Source organism: Mizuhopecten yessoensis, unplaced genomic scaffold (assembly GCF_002113885.1).
Source record: "Mizuhopecten yessoensis strain PY_sf001 unplaced genomic scaffold, ASM211388v2 scaffold11065_1, whole genome shotgun sequence".
Lineage (NCBI taxonomy): Eukaryota > Metazoa > Mollusca > Bivalvia > Pectinida > Pectinidae > Mizuhopecten > Mizuhopecten yessoensis.
Genome location: NW_018408861.1, coordinates 256481 through 274027, shown reverse-complemented (window position 1 = coordinate 274027; position 17547 = coordinate 256481). Strand labels below are relative to the sequence as shown.

The 17547-nt window shown below is 35.7% G+C and overlaps 1 protein-coding gene across 12 annotated transcripts in view; it reads right to left on the bottom strand.

The window, feature by feature from the left end:
- Nucleotides 1-5735: 5735 nt before the first annotated feature.
- The window catches only part of LOC110465231 (RNA binding protein fox-1 homolog 3-like), a 109934-nt gene continuing 98122 nt past the window's right edge, over nucleotides 5736-17547 (bottom strand). For 11 of the 12 annotated variants that reach the window (XM_021520914.1, XM_021520916.1, XM_021520917.1 and 8 more), the window contains 6 exons: nucleotides 15086-15121; nucleotides 13733-13892; nucleotides 12335-12392; nucleotides 11476-11606; nucleotides 11147-11216; nucleotides 5736-10483 (listed from right to left, as the gene is read on the bottom strand). In XM_021520914.1, the coding sequence (XP_021376589.1) occupies nucleotides 10439-10483; nucleotides 11147-11216; nucleotides 11476-11606; nucleotides 12335-12392; nucleotides 13733-13892; nucleotides 15086-15121 (500 nt within the window). In that variant the 3' untranslated portion in view covers nucleotides 5736-10438. The remainder of the gene's footprint in view (nucleotides 10484-11146; nucleotides 11217-11475; nucleotides 11607-12334; nucleotides 12393-13732; nucleotides 13893-15085; nucleotides 15122-17547) is intronic. The other variant, XM_021520915.1, reaches the window with a different exon arrangement.

Sequence of the window (17547 nt, the reverse complement as noted above, 5' to 3'; positions counted from 1 at the left end):
CCACACCAATTGGTCTTATAAATTCAATATCCATATGTTTTCCTACATTGTATTTGTCATGAGTTAATTTGATCATAAACAAGCGATTGATTTTTGTTCCCTTTTACTATGCCAAGACCTCGGTCTCTGGGAACTTGATTCCATCGTCGAAACTTCAGAGGTCCATTTCCAGAAGCAGCTCTTTGAAGAATGGTCATAGCTTCTCCGGGCTACCCTTCTATCGATTACACGGTTGCACGTTTGCAAGAGTACGTTTTGTAGCTGAAGGGCTGGGTTATAATTAGCCAGTGTCTGTACAAGAAATGTTACTGTACGGCCATTGTCTCCGAGGGCTTCGGCACAGCTGTCGGTTTTCCAAGTTGGAAATAGACTTGGCAGCCCCGCAAGTGGTCAGCTTCGTTAAAACGCTCAAAGAATAAGTTAGCAAGCTAGTTTGATTGGTCGGGCACTCGGTCGAGACACGCTGGTGTCAAATGCGGGGAATCAATTCGTATCGGGTGTCTGACGAGCGAGCTAACAATGAAGATCAAATCTATTTTTTCTGTTACAAAAACTAATTATATAAAACGTGTTGGAACAATTTATGGTTCCCATGGGGAATATGTGTATATGGAAATGTATGCATATCTAAATTTGCCTGTCTGATAATTTGTTGTTTTATATACAACCGCGGAATTACATTAAGCTTGTGATACAACGTACTGCGAGTTCATAAGTAATTCGTTCACTGTCACGTCATCTGGAATACAGGCCGATATATGCCTAATTTTCTAAGAATAACCTCGACATCTTCCAAAATGTTGTCAACATCAAAAAATGCAGATCATATCTTTTAATTATAACCCACGTCATCCCTAGCTTGGATGAGTTACTTTTTAAGTTTTTGCTAGAAAGCACTGAAGTGTTCTTACTACTACTTGAAGCAGGGTTACAATGCCGGGAGAAACCGGATACCGTACCACATAAGCCAAATTACGTTTGGTAAAATTACCCTTTACAACAGTCTAAACTTTTTCAACTGAGAAAAGCAGCTATTATCTTGGGGCGTAAAATAGCATATTCTACAATGATGACGCGAGTTCACGACAGTAACAATTTCATTTAAATATTCTAAATGGTTTTAGCTGTATTTCGGGAGGTAATAGAGCTCATATTTTTTTACCATAATTCTGTTAAAATATATTTGACATTTTCCAAAGTCTCCATACCTCCTAGACTCAAGAGTAATATAAACGCGGCGTAACTAACAGCAACATACCAGATCTATACCAAATCTACTGTTTCTATGAGGTAGTATCAACGGTAATCGAGGGAGCTCTTATCCCAGTCCACTGCTATCCCTGTTCTGTTGTCGCTAATTGAATCAGAATTTTAGAATCCCTGTAGAACTTGTACTTACAGCTAAATCTGTGAATCGATTTTGTTGGAAAATTAAGAGGCCTTGCTTGTGGAGATTAATCTGCTAGACTTATCTACAAACAAAAATCTGCTTAGTTTTAAACCCAGTATGCATCCTTCCAGTAATTATCTACCGGCATAAACATTGGTCAGATAATGGCTTGTGCAACACACCAAGCTTTCTACACAAGACAAGGGAGGGGGTGGGGGGTGATTAATGCAGAATCTTCTTAAATTTTCCCAATTATTGCAGATGGATCAGAGTCGGCCAAGAATGGGGCACTAGCCAACTTTTCTGAACAGGTACAGGTGAATAACCCTTTTATGCTTTTAAGTATATTTCACCCAGAACTATTGTAAAATGGTACCCTCTAAGTTTCTGTGGATGATGTCTGTCAAATGGCAATACTATAAACTTACAAAGGTATGAATCTGCAGTAAATATACACATTTAAATGGTTATGGATTTTATGGTCCTACTGGTACAATTTGCCTGACCACACTTCTATCACTGTGATAATCTGTTGTCTGAGTGGTCTATGCTTGTTTTCCAGACACTTGGGGATAAGTTTCATTTTCAATTTTCACCAGGTTTAATTATCTGTGTATCTCGTTTGTTTGTGATGTTATTATGTTAATCTAGACGTTGGTATTTATCCAAATCAAGCAAAATTCCACCAATTTCACAATGAAATCAGTTACACTGGTCATAAATACTAAATCTTGTACTGACATCCATGTTGTAAGGATCAATAGCAGTTAATTATATTGGCAGACTATATAATCCCACAATAGTTGGCAGAGCAGACCCATATTAAGCAGATAGACTTACCCATTATTAGTTAAGTATATGATGGTAGTCATCATTACAATGTCTAATCCCTTAGTAGCAGGTGCTTGTTAGAAGTTGGTGAGTATTACATATTACACAAGTCTCCATCCGTTGTAAAATCAAGCTAGAGCAGGATACTGTACAAGTATGTAGCCCCCAGTCTCAATTACCCACATATCTGTAATTTCCTTTGGGGTTTCTGATCTAGTTTCACAGGTGCCAATGTAAAATGTTTATTCAATAAAATTATCCCCATTAGACATCAAATCATTAATGTTCCCAACCCATCATTTAGACAGCACTCAAATGTCACTTTACAGCACTATGACATAAATTATTGATATGTACCTGTAATATCTCCAGCCATGCTTTGATGGAATTAACTCATTCACACCTGAAGACACAATTGAACTCTTCCAATTCAAAGGTTGGAATAGTTCATTATGAAATTTCAGGGGTGAATGAGGTAATAATTGAAAAATCAAAATTTCGCCAGACTTGTAAGAATCTCTTTGAAACTATGCATTATTCATTTTAAAATTTGGAAATATTCAAAACAAAATTTAGTGTCATCTCTGTGCTAAAATCCACACTTTTCTCTATTGTATTCAAATTGAAATATCTCCAAATACAAAACACTTAATTCTATATTATAGAGGAAATCCTGCCCATCCTAAGATGATTTCCTAATTGTGAAATTGGTGGATAGGTTGACTTTGAATTTTACTTAACTTTGGCTGAATCATACACTGGACCTACAATTGTTGTGGACAAACACATTAGCCATTTTGTTTTACACTTAAGATATGTTCTTTAGCGGTAAACCATATGGTGGCTGTTGTCTTATTAAATGTTAGCACCCAGCTGTATCAAACTTCAGAAGCATTACAGTACACTCACTCTATGGATTAAATGATATTCTCATAATCAAATTTTAAACCCTAAAACTACAACATATGGAATTCAAACTTATTGCCTTCATGAAATTATATTAAAAGTGTGGTAATCCTTTTTTTCAGTTGGATTTGGTAGGAATGTTCAATTGATATAACCTTGTCTATCCTTACAGAAAATAAGTTATGTCAAGTTAATCAGAAATAGGATGTAAAAATATGTTCACTGAAGTATATCTTCTTGTTCTTGTGAACAGCAGTCAACTACAAATATGTGAATTTAATATCAGAGATTCTTGTTTATACTAATCAACCCTACATAATGGAATTGTATCCATTTTGCATACAATTTATCCAACTTTTGGATTTATCTTCAGTGTGTTCATGTTGATTGTAGCAACTGGTTTTAAAAGTTTCCACCGACAATTAATCAGAGTTACGAGATACATACAGGATTTTGTTACCGCTAGGAACAACACAAGTCTGTTAGCACACGCTATATCATGCAATAATCTACTCTAAATCTCTACACAGAATCTCACTTGAACATTCCAGTGGTGACAACTGTTAGGCTTGTGCTAGTACATATCCATCTTGTCGTCTGACCATTTTAATTTCAAGTTTGATGACAGAATTTAGAGTTTATCTATCCTGGAATGATATGTGAACTGAAAAATCTTGACAATCTCAAGTCTAATGAATATTTAACCTTATTTGTATGATTTTTTTGTTTTTGTTCAATAGCAAACACATACAGTTTAAAACTGGTCTCATCAATCCATGTGGACAATAACAAGGACACTGTAGAACCAACACTAGAGATTGTCAAGATCCAACATTTCAATTTAATATCGAGCAGCTGTCATTGATTTGTCTTCTTATTGCTATCTTATTGGTCATAGGCATAAAAGAAGTTTTTATGTTTTTCCTTTTTCCCAAATGCAAGTACCATGTAATGAGGTGTAAGATTATCTTTTGGCTTGAATATCTCAGCATTAGATCTTAAACATAAAACTTGTCCATCTACATTTCCAAATAAATATTAAAAAGAATCTTTCAGAATTATCATTTCATCAACAATGATTTAAAAATAATGAAGATTTATTGGTACTGGATCTAGTTATTTAATTATTATTAAGTCTTTTTCATAATGCTGAAATTAAATTCAAACTAGCAAAAGCAAATCCTTACAGCTAATTACATCACTGAAGAATTTATTGCTCAAATACTACCAAATAATGTAGATTTGTGATTTTGTAAAAACCATGGCAGTTGAACCGAGGCCAAACCACTGTTAACAGACGACATTCGTCTTGGCTTTATAGGACAATCTTTCACAGTGTACTGCAGCAAAAAGTAATGTCTTTCATGATTTCTGAGCTCGGAGTCACGGAAACGCTTCACCGCAGGGAACTGTCCCTTCAGGCTAGCTATCTGTAGGTCTGAGAGACAATGCCTCAAATTCAATTTTGCGTTGTCGTTTGTATGCGAGGCCATTAATACCAATACTGGTAGAATATGAGTCTGGCGTTGTGTGTGTCAGTTTTCCTGGTTGACTGACATTATATTTCATTGTTAGCCATTATAATAACAAAGCCATCACCAAATGCAATTCAAATATAGCATGTAGGCATGCAATATTGCCACACCCTGCCCAAGATTCAAGTATGTGAGGGTCAAAGGCCATTCTCAACACAAATTCTGTCCAACCAGCACTATCCTACTTACTCTCTGACTAATGGTAATCTGTACTCTCCATTTTTCTACTGTAAATGACTTATTTCCATGCTATTATCTAATCTGCAGGCGGCAGCACATACCTCATCATTAATCCATTTTCCCCCCACTTATTGAATCAGAAAACATGAGCACCTGCCTTGATCAAAATTCAATAAATAATACAGCCATAAATCAGAGTTTGTTTGTAAAACAAACTTTTTTTTTGGGTGATTTATTTCAAAAAGTGCAGGACACTCTTAAGATAAAGAATTTAGTAGGTTCAGTACTGTAATGTCGAAACATAAAATCTGTTTTGATGCTAGGTATCGGTGTTCGATACGTCTGTTTATAAATAGTTCACTGGTGTCGCGGCTGGAGTAAGGAACACACATACATACGAGTATTCTGATCGATCTAAACTCTTGGGAGCAGTTCAGCTTTGATAGTGCGCTTTCGTGTGTGATTTGTTTTTATCAAGGAGTAGCTGCAGTAGCACATACATAATCCAGATAATCAGAGTCATGCAGAACACAAATAAAAATTGATTTATCAAAAGCTTAAAGATGCACCCAAGAGGATAGACTATATATGCTGGTTGAACTATGGATTTGTGTTGATTTCTTTTTCACTTTCTGTATTTCAGAGTGAGGAAAACAATCATTTGCAGGATTATCAAAGGCCAATGTTTGCATGCATATTTCATGAACAGCATTCTCAGGGGTCAAAGAGGTCATATGCAAAGATGTTTCCATGATGCTGCAGAATGACCCTGGTTTAATATCTGTTACTATAAATAGTACATGACATGTTCTACATTCTGGAATAATACAAAAATGCAAGAAAAACCATGCTTTAGCATTAAGGGCTGCAGTGAGAGTAATACAACTATATGGTACACTGAACAACAGTTTATTGTATCTATGAGTTGCACACAAGATAATATTCAGACACATAAACTGTTCCAAAGTGCAGTCAGGTTATTTACATACAAGACACAAAATGATGTGCACAAAAGAAGCAATATTTTTATATATATGTATTTTTTTTGTAATTTTTTTTCTGATCTAAACCATTAATACCAATACAACACTGTGTGGAATATGAGAAAATTGTAAGCAAGTGTTGATAATATCATTGGTTATAACAGAGGGGACATTAGCTTTGGACCCAGCATATATAGTACTGGGAGGGTGGTGTATCCTCCGTCATGCAGGACAGATGCTATGAAATTCAGTGATTATAAATAACATACTAAAAGATGCTTTTCTGAAATCTGTCTAGTACATCTATCGAGAAAGGGGTATGGGGTGAAAGAAACAAATCTAAACCTTGCAACAACCTAGTGCCAAGATATACATATCTTATTTAAGTATACAATTTCTAAAATCTAAATATCAAGGTGCTAGAATATTATTAATAAATATTTTTTGAGTTTTACATCTGTACAAAACTAAGACCAGGGCAGGAGTTGAGGGTCAAGGAGTAAATATTTATATATAAGCAGGGGTTATATGTTAATTATAACGAGAAAAAACAGTTGTTTACACAAGATATAAAGTAAAAGTAAATCTGCTGAGATTTCAAATGTGTATAATATCACCAAATGTGACACGTTTAAACACCAAGATAAACACAGCAATACAGATCCAATACATATTTCTTTTATGTTTCACGAAAACACTACCTACAATTTAAACCAAACAGATCCTTATTCTGACATTTTAACACAAGCAGTTCAATCTTTAAATTCTTCATAAGATCACTTTCCAATTCAATCTTTAAATTCTTCATAAGATCACTTTCCAATTAAGTGATTGAAATGAATCTCAGATCTTGCGAAATAACATTAAATAATCAATAATAAGGAATTGATAAATAATATTTTTCAATTAAAAAAAACCCCAAAAAAACCCCATATATTTAGCCTTATCCTGTAATATTTTACTGCGATAAAGATTAGCCTTAATATACAAAAACGTTATATCTCTATTTGGCTAATTTTATTGTCTACATTATTAGGTCTAGCCTGGAGGGGGCTGGGGAGGGACCCGCCTAACCTGTACCCGCGGGTGCTACATGGCCCCTGTCAGGACCAAACTACGAGTCAACTAAGTACAGTATACAAGCAATAGAGATGTTATCATAAAAGGCATGCCAGAAACGTTGCTTAATGACCAAATCAGAGATCAGGGGAAGAAGCACATTCAACTTGTCGGAGACACTCATGCTGTATTAATGGTTCTCACCTTCATATCAGTAGTTCATTCAAATCATGCGTGTATGACACATCCCATCATGCCCCTGACATGCCCAATTCTCTCTCCGAGGAAGCTCTCGGGAATTGGCCAACTCGACGAACAACAGCTAGACAAAATCTGTCGTCGTCTTTGTCGCCATTGTTGTAGTATATATATACACACAAATGTACATCCAGGCTAACATTCTACACAAACATTAGATGATTAATATGAAAACAGAATATTAAAAAAAGAAGAAAAGATGAGAAATTCAATACACAAACAATAAATGTACATATCAATATTATCATCATTCTCAACCAACAGTCAGTACCTGTGCATGTTGCCCTACGGTACACAATGTCTAATGTTTCCCAAAGATGCGCCATCAATGCAATCTCAAAATAACAATGTTCCAACACAAACATAAGTGTTTTCACTGTTGCTTTAGCGAAAGATTTTACTCCTTCGCTCTGTAATTTGTTTTTTTATTGCACCTTGAGATAATCACGACTCAACAATCCACATCTTTTAACAAAATCTTGTTGTATTTTTGACATCTGCTGAAAATTTTGATTATCATCATTAAAAAAAAAAGATGGGACATTCATCTTTTCTTTTTTCAAATTTGCAGTTTATGTTGTGTGCAATAAGTCTTTTTACATATCAACATGTATAAAAATTTGACAACAAAAGTTGGAAGAATACAATATTCATAATATATAATAAAACCTGCTCTGCCCTCAGAAACAAAATGAGATTGCTTTACAGTAAAATAGTGTGAACAAAAAAGGAGGAGTCATCTTAAATGTTAACAATCTTTCACACAATAATGCTGACAGTTTTTACATCATTAGGTCACAGGTAGCTGTATCAGACTTATCAAAATAAAAAAGTTAAGTAATATCATATAGGATGTTTCAATTAATCGAAAGAACGATTTTATTAACAGAATAGAATAAAGAAGTGATACTTTCAACAAATCTCTAAAATAAAAAGAGAAAACTTAAAATGAAAAATTTAGCAAAAAACTTTGGGCAGATCAAACTTTGAAAAAAAAATATTGCGTAGAAATTTAAGCATATCTGTAATATTAACAATAGAACTGATAATAAATCATTGATAAAATACACCAAGGGCAAGAAATTTTCTTTTGGCAAGAATGTTCCAGTAACGAACATCTTTCAATAATAACATGTATGAACTTACTTCTTAAATTATGAAAAGTAACATTGTAATATTATATAACTATTATAAGAGTCGACTAGTATTCCAATTATATTTTTCAGTATCACTCCCACAATCTCACATCTCAATAACCTTTCTCACGCTCACCCGCTCATGGTACCAACCCTTCCTAGCACCATGCTCTCATGCTTACTGTACAAGCATACTGGAAGAAACTGTGAATGAACAATGAGTTGATGAAGAACATTTAAAAAAAAGAAAACAAATGTATACATTGTAGAAAAAAAAGATCTACTAACCAATCTCTTATCATTTCTCAAACAGAACCAAAAGCATTAAGACACTGTTAAAATACCTCACCAAAATAGCATCACCTTTGACCTTTGCATTTAAGATTAAATTTGACCTGGACTAGCATAAGGTTTAAGCACAACTTTACTTTCAAATTTGACTTTGACCTTGACCTATGATGCTGATTTCAATTTGATTAGACCTTGACTAGTGTGTAAGGTTGACCTTTGCTGCAGAATGTTAAGAGTTCAGTTACATACTCAAATGAACATGCATAGACAAGCATCGTTACGCTCATCTCCATCCCAAAAAATGATGTATGTAAAATGTTGAGTGTTTTAATTGCACATAAGAGTGATGGAAAAAATTATTATATAGATGGGAAGCCCCTTGCTGCTGTGTTCACAGCAAACCTTGAGAATATTGATGTACTATACTCTTCCAGGTCTACTGGCCCTACCATAACTCCCTATTACAATCATACATCTAATATTAAAAAGATTTTTTCAAATAAACCTGAATTCAAAATTTAAAATCTCGCCAAAAATAAAAGGTATCAATTTAGTATTATAACCTAGTATCAAATGCAGTCTAGCATTGAAGTTATGAGTAATACGCTTTGGCAAAATACCAACCCTAGTATAAATTTAAACGTCATGATAAAATTTCCTGCTTTTGACTCTCCATCAACATCTGAAAATCATTGTAAACTCAATGTTGTATCTTTGAACAAATATCAAATTTACCGAATTACAAAATTTCTATTTTGAAATGTAATAACAAATATGAGATGATTTTAGATATTTAATTCAATACCTAATCTGAGGCTGTATTTTTCAAAGTCACTTTTGCTTTTTTCCAGTGACATGACTGATTGGTAGGGCCTAAATTAACAGCACGACAAGACGCTAGTGTGTGTGACCATTACCAGTGCTCACATAGGATGATTCACCCCTTAACTTGGCATGAGGTAAAACAGTGTGAATTTGACTAGATGCATTTGTTCAAAATAAAGCTCACTGCATTATGAGTATTTAGTATGTACATTCATCATCAATAATAAGTATATATTCCATCCTTATGACCCAAAACGGCCCCACCATTCATTCTACATTCTGTCAACAAGAGTCATGCACCATGGTCATGGTGTGGATAGCACGATCAGTGATGCATAACCGTTGTTCAGTCCTTGAAACGCTTGAGTGGTTTTAATAATATATATACAGATGAATAAATAAGAGTGTTTGTATACAATAAATAATGACTTTAGAACGACGGTAGACGGATACTAGTTATCCGTCTCTGATCGTCCAACAACACACATGACTGGTGGTAGGTCTACATTTATACTGGGTCTGACCTACAACACAACTACATAACGGAAATAACAAACTTACAATCGCATCCAATATTGACAAATTTTGATTTAATACTGACAGTTGCATGTGGATGCAGTTAAATTCCCTCAATATCCTCCAAAAACAAATCCAACAAAACTGTTTCAGCACAATGGAAGCTTTGAGGTATTTTCCTATGATCTCATTGGGGATTTGCGTTTCAAGGACTGAACCGATCAGAATGGAAGAATCTTAAAAATGGCAGCAAGTATTTCAAAATCTCAAATCAGTGCTGATTTAAAAATAAAAACATACAATCAAATATTACAAAATAAAGTGAAAAAGCACCAATTCAGCACTGATGAGAACATTGCACTTCACAGTCTGGTCTGCTTCAAGAGTTAAATAGGGCGAATACTGTTGACGGCAGCTCCACCTCAACTCCACAGATCCACATGACAACACTGCAGAGTTTATCACATGACCGCTGCTTTGTTAGTTCACTCCTTTCCAATCCTTTCTCTCACAATCAACTCTAGTACATCAGTAGGGCGTGAATCTCTGATAGGCCCCACGATACATTGTCGCCTGCAACGTCAGACAAAAGAATGTCAAAAACTGTTATCCTGCTTTCTTTAGTGTTACAATAATTTTTATGGTTTCACTTTCAAAAAGACTTTCACTTTTGTTTTATGAAACATATTTTTTGACTTGTGATAAATACATATCAATTCAGTAATTCATGAACATGAAAATCCATACTCAAAATCACAATCATATGATGAAACTCTGAATATAGAATAAGCAGACCTACAGAAATGATGTGATGTAATCGATCATCTATATTTGTATTGCCATCAAACATTCAGTTTCCTGATGCAGTGATGCCAACATCTTCCAAGCCCATGTCACATGTTCGCAGGTGATCAGATCGAATAAGTTGGAGGCTAATCCAGACGTGCATCTAAATGTGTCTCAGAGGATCAGTTTTCAGACATTGCTTGTGAATAGCTACACATTAGGTGCCCCTTGGGTCAACCTTAGTTCTCACCCTTCCACCCCACACACCACCACCGAAAAAAATTGAATCCCAGCAGGATACAACGGGTCGAGAGAAATTCATCTCCATGGATACAACGCAGGCGTCACAAGTCTTGTGTTGTTGTTTTTACTGTTCCTACAGATGTAACCGTACACAAGATGAATTCTAGCTTAACTTTAATCTATCTCTGATAAAAAGTAAATACTTACTCCATAACCGGCAACTGGTCCAATACTGTGTCCAAGGTAGGGGTCTGTCGCATACTCTCTTCCGGCATACCTGCTTTTTGAAAGGCAAAAAAGCATGACAATAATATAGATGATGTTTAACGCAATATTTCAATAATGTTTTTGTCTGCATCAGAACTTCTTAAAGAGTGTCTTTTTCAGTCTTTTCTCAAACGATTATTGGGATTCTACATGCAACTAATCAAACATGAGTGAGACAGATAAAAAAAAATTCTGCGATTGATTCTTGCCCGATTGTTCAGATATTGGAATACAACTGCAATTCAGTAACTAGTATGATTTGAACTTACGGAATGGACCCTGCGGCAGCATATGTTGCTCCTGTGGCAGCCATAGCGGCAGGGATTGCGTAGCGGGTGGCAGCGGTAGCATAGCCTGCAGCCGCTGTAGGGTAGGGCTGTGTCGTCACCAACTGGGGGAGCAAAAAACGACAAAACTCGTATACATTCATGTCACCATGACCCGATAAAAAGACCTTATCTCTGTACACATTGCCCATCTATACACTTTAATGTTGATTAAAACACAATGCAATTGGTCGATACAGTGTATCATGCCTTAAAACGGACAGACAGGGCTACAAATCATACAAATTCATCATCATACACATTTGTTTGTAATACAAATACTTACACACTGATAATGATTTCATGTCATGCTATCATGTTGGTGGGGTTTGTGTCAATTTCTGGATTTTGACCCACTTGCTGACATGTCTTTTTTAAATTCATGTAATTTATCAAAATAATACCCATTACTTTGGCTTTGAAATGTCTACCAAAAGCCCTTTACTTTTGATGATTCATTACAGAAGAATTTCAATGTCAATCCAGATATGGGGAAAACAGATTGGAAAAGTCTTAATAAATCAAGTGGCCTTAGTTGTAGAGAACAATTTGAATTATTTCATACACTTAGCAAACTTTTCATGATAGGCATGTTGAATCATTCAAAATGAGTCTTTGAGATTATTTTTGAGATGTTTAAGATTCTTTTTACAATATTTCATATACAACCTTCCTGATGACACAAGATGATCACAGGTCAATACTTGAACATATGTTCATTAAGTATAAACAGCTTTCCATAATGTAACCACAGGTCAGCGAATCAGACAAGAGACAAACAAGTGCATGCGAGGATGTTTACCTGGTATCTTTCAGCGGCTGCATACGTTGCCGCTAGGAACGGGTCCTGGTACATGCCCCTGTAACATGCAAAACATCCACATGTCATACGTGTCATGATTACAACCTTTGACCCAGGCTGTCCTGGTACAACAGCCCATCAATTCATACAGTGCACAAGGAGTGGATACAAACACTCACAATACCCTCCGCTTACAAACATTCGGCAGAATCTGACAATTGACACATTTTTCGTCATTTTTACTTTAAATGCATTACTATAAACATAAAGCAGATCTGCAAAATATTTGCTACAATGCAAACTTCACCAAAAATGCAGACAAACATTCATAATCTGACAGAGATAGCATACCAAAGTTTACCACATCTACAACTTATATCCTCAAAGTCTACAATACAGAAGAGAGTAAGTTTATGATTATTTCAAGATAACGTTACATCTCTGCTTCAACAGTTGTAATGTAACCTCATCATTCCAGATCAAAGGAAGGGAGCTTTGTCAACCAGAGTATTATAATTTAATAATCCTTTCATAATTTGGATGCCAGATGAAACTTCTCTTGTCACTGGATACAAGTTGTTTATTTCTTGTGTATAAGGATTAAAGTAATAGTTATAACATACTCTTAAGTATGTTTCCTATACAGAAGTAATATTTCCAAGAATATTTCATGAAGAAGGTACAAGGATAACAGAATACTGGCAATACAATGGTACATCCTACAATTTATGATGCAAATAATATACTTTCCCAACTAACAAGACATATGATATCAAATAAAATATTCAATGAATATAGAAACTAAATATAATTCAAATCTACTTAAAGTGCATTCCTGTGTTGGAAAGTTTCTATGTGTCATTATGCATGTACTGAAAAGGGCCTGTTAATTATTTTAATCACATCTCACTATACTCAATCACATCTCACTATACTCAATCACATCTCACTTTACTCAATCAAAATCTCACAAATTTGACCTTAAGTCTTCTTTTGTGTTTATATTCTATTAAAAAGAAGACAGAATAAGTAAAACTGTATTTTATTAAATAGAAGACTAGAACTGAATTCCATTACAAAGAAGATAGAAGAGCAGAATTGTACATCATCACTGAGTAGCAGTAGACATGAACCTTGTAAGCATTGCAAACTCACTCACTCTGATTATCATAGTCCAGGTTTTCTCCGAGGACATTAAGATAGAATCATTGTTTCTCTGCTAGAAATTGTGATGAATGATTCGAGGGAGACTATGTGATTGGTTAATACGTAATATGTTTATGTCAAGGCAGGGTCGTGGCTTCAAACCTTCCTAGTTGCAGTATACTTACTTCCACCATCATCAATGTACACACCTACAATTCCAAGTATGCCTATGTTACACTTCCTCATACTTACGCTGCGTAAGGCAGTGCTGTAGCGGTGGCCGCTAAAGGTGTAGGATGTCGGAACGCTGCCGCAGCAGCTGCAGCTGCTGCTACATTGGCATATGCTCCTCGTGCGGCTACGGCAGCTGCCGCCCGTCCTCTGGTCAAGGCAACGCCTCGTAATGCTGCAGCTGAAATAACCAGGATGCTAACATGAAGGAAGAAAGTATCGAATAGGACAAACACAGAACACAAGTACGGGGGCATTCATGCAAATCCTTCATGGTTCAATGCAAAAATCAAATTTCAATAAAAAAAAATGTAAATAAATTCTTGTAATAATAATAATATAAATGCAAGATTGATGATAATACGACTAAGCAAGAGACCATCTATGATATCCAGGCAGAGTTCACATCAGGACACAAAACAGTCAAAATAACCATGATCATAATGATGCATTTTGCATAGTTTTAGGACATTTACATATCAATCCATCCATCAATCAATCAATAATGCAGCATTACAAATTCAGATAACATTTAAAAAAGAAATCAAATTAACATAATTTTGTGATTACTACTAACATCTCCATTCAAAGTTATAATATGAAGTAGTAAACAACACTTGCAAATCTTTACACTACAAAAAAGGATTCCGGTTCTTTCAAAAAAGTAAATAATCGTTCATAAATGAGTAGGAATTACATGTGTGTAAAATGTGTATATGTATAGCATATATGGGGATGAGGAAGCGGCAATGGGCTGTCTAAATAGGTCATGATTGCACAAAATATAAAACAGAAACATTGTCACTTGTAAGGGGCACACAACTCCATGGTACAGTTTCTAATGCATTTATTTATGCACGGTTCAATCCCAAAAATTAGTACAAGACTGTTAAGTACATGATGCTCATTATGCTCCATTATATGTGTAATTGTTTGAATAGACAAAATTGTATATCCTTGGAACCTTACTTAGCCAAGCATTTCGTTTTCATTAAAGATTCAGTAGAAATTAAGCATTACCGCAAGATCCTCAGGGGTCTATGACAAATGAGAAGAGACTTTTGTTATAGTTTGCATAGAATGCAAGAATTAACCTTGAAGAGTATCTAGTATTGATAGAATATTCAGCAGTTAATATAATTCACTTATCTGGTATGTGTTACACATTATTACAATGTAAATATATTCAGGGTTTGAATATTTCTTTATATATATATAACACTCTGTCCTCTACAGGATCTTTTGTCACAGACCCTGCTGACTCTAGAACAGCATGATGACTGAGCAATTGCTTGTAGTGGGCACCATCTTATTTTAGGAATTTGCTTAGAAATCAAAAATATAACATTAACCCCTGTCTTGGAGACAACATACCAGCGCTGGGATTGCCTGCAACTGCTTGGGGAAATCCTACAATACAGAAACTTAATTACCACACTGCGAGAACAGGTGCACTTACATTCTTAACCATTCTACAGAGTTTTTGCCAATCAAAATTATAAAATAAATACTAGAAATTTCATTTGTAACCTTCAAATTGAACTACTGAATCAAACTTGAAAAATGGTGTCAATGAATATTTGAATGACAGTGCTTTTACTGCACCTTTGAAATACATTCCACCCCAGAATAACAGACTGTTCAAATATGTTCATTTTTAAAATAAAAATCAGACCATTGGCAAATCCCTGATAAATGTAAAGGTTTTATATGCTGGTGAGGATTCTGTATACCAGACACAAAGCTAAATGTTTTCATTCATCCTAGCATTTGTTGTCTATCAACCATGCACGGTTCTTTATAGACGTGTAAATGAATCACTACTGTTGACTAAATGCCATGTAAGCTAACCCTATTCTTGTGTCCTCATGTCCAGACTGTAACAGCCCAGTCAACGGTCTCCTCTATTTATAAGTCCAAGATGACTATTGCCTCTAACAGGCACTACCCTTGCCAAACCCTAACTTCTACATATCTCACTGGCAGCAGCCTGTCCCAGGCCCTACCATTGTCCATACCACACCCTCTAGTTCTGACTGATTGCAGCCTGAACGGGCCCTACCATGGCCTAGTCCAAACCCTCTAGTTCTGACAGATTGCAGCCTGTCCCAGGCCCTACCATTGCCTATTCCACAACCTCTAGTTCTGACAGATTGCAGCCTGTCCCAGGCCCTACCATTGCTTATTCCATACCCTCTAGTTCTCACTGATTGCAGCCTGTCCCAGGACCTACCATTGCCTATTCCACACCCTCTAGTTGTGACTGATTGCAGCCTGAACGGGCCCTACCATGGCCTTTTCCAAACCCTCTAGTTCTGACAGACTGCAGCCTGTCCCAGGCCCTAACCATTGCCTAATCCACACCCTCTACTTGTGACTGATTGCAGCCTGTCCCAGGCCTTACCATTGCCAATTCCACACCCTCTAGTTGTGACTAATTGCAGCCTGTCCCAGGCCCTACCATTGCCTAAACCTCACAATCAGTCTACAGATAGGTCTTTAATGTTGTCTATATCCCACTCCTGAAGTCCTCACTGACTACAGACTGTACCAGACCTTACCCTTGTGTAAACTCCCATCCTTTAGTTTTGACTATCTACAGCCTTATCCCACCCCTACAACAGATTTAATTCTCTTAAGCAGATATGACTGGACCATGTTCTAAACTTGTCTATACCCACTTTCACTGCTGTCGGTCCTAGATAACAATAGTTTCCCTGGATATTTTAAACCAATTCCCTCCAATCCCTAACAGACTGGACTGGAGGCTGACTACTATGTTCTATATCATTATCTATCCTCTAAGTCCCTAACAGACTGGACTGGAGGCTGACTTCTATGTGCTATATCATTATCTGCACATGTGCTGGTCCTGTGCCCAGTAACAATGTCGGTCTAAATGTACATAAATATGACTACCACATTCCATAGATTCCTATTCACAATGCTACAATCTCACAAATACACCAGGCTTGTGATAATGATCTCCTGTCCAAATTCTACATCATTCTCTATACAGTCAATTATAAAGTATGTTTGTCGCTGGAACCCACTTATTGATTCCATGTTGATACTGTCCTACATGATGGAACTGAATAGTAGACAGAATTGACTAACAATATCGCTAAAACTAAGCATATGTGGTTGTTAAGATACATTGTCTGAAAGACGTGGGTGAATCTTAAAATCGTCTACCAGTATTAACATAGTGTATCCCAATAAATACTCGTTACCCTACAAGGTTAGGGAAATAAATAACTGTTATTATGATTTAGTTATTGACTGTTCAAGGACAAAATATTCCAAAATTGCTGTTTCTACTTAAACAATATTTTATGAAATTCCGCTCCTTTGTTGTTTAATAGTTTTAACACAAAATAGTGCTTCATAATGACTCATAAAGCAGGACCCAAACCCTTGATTTATCTTGAGTTCTTTTACTCTTTATTTTCACATAAAAAGGCTCCCAATCCCACACGGTTTCCTCTGCTTTTAAGATCATACATCAAGGTTTCAAAAAGACCATTATACCACTAAATGTATGAGAGCAATGATTATCTTTTGGCACATACAACTCAACCCCGGAATAGATGTTCATGAGTTATACTCAGTGTTGCCTTTCTCATTTTGATAAATTACTTCTAACATGTATTTTAGATGAAACATTGATTTAAAACAATCACAAACATAAATATGATGTTTCCCCTACATAAGCATTAAAATGTCTCCGATTAATTCCACATGAAAATTCACAATAGAACTGGACATACAGCATGCAAGTTTGAGCAACATTTTTACTTTCCCGGAAAGCATCCCGAGGTAAACATAACCACCAA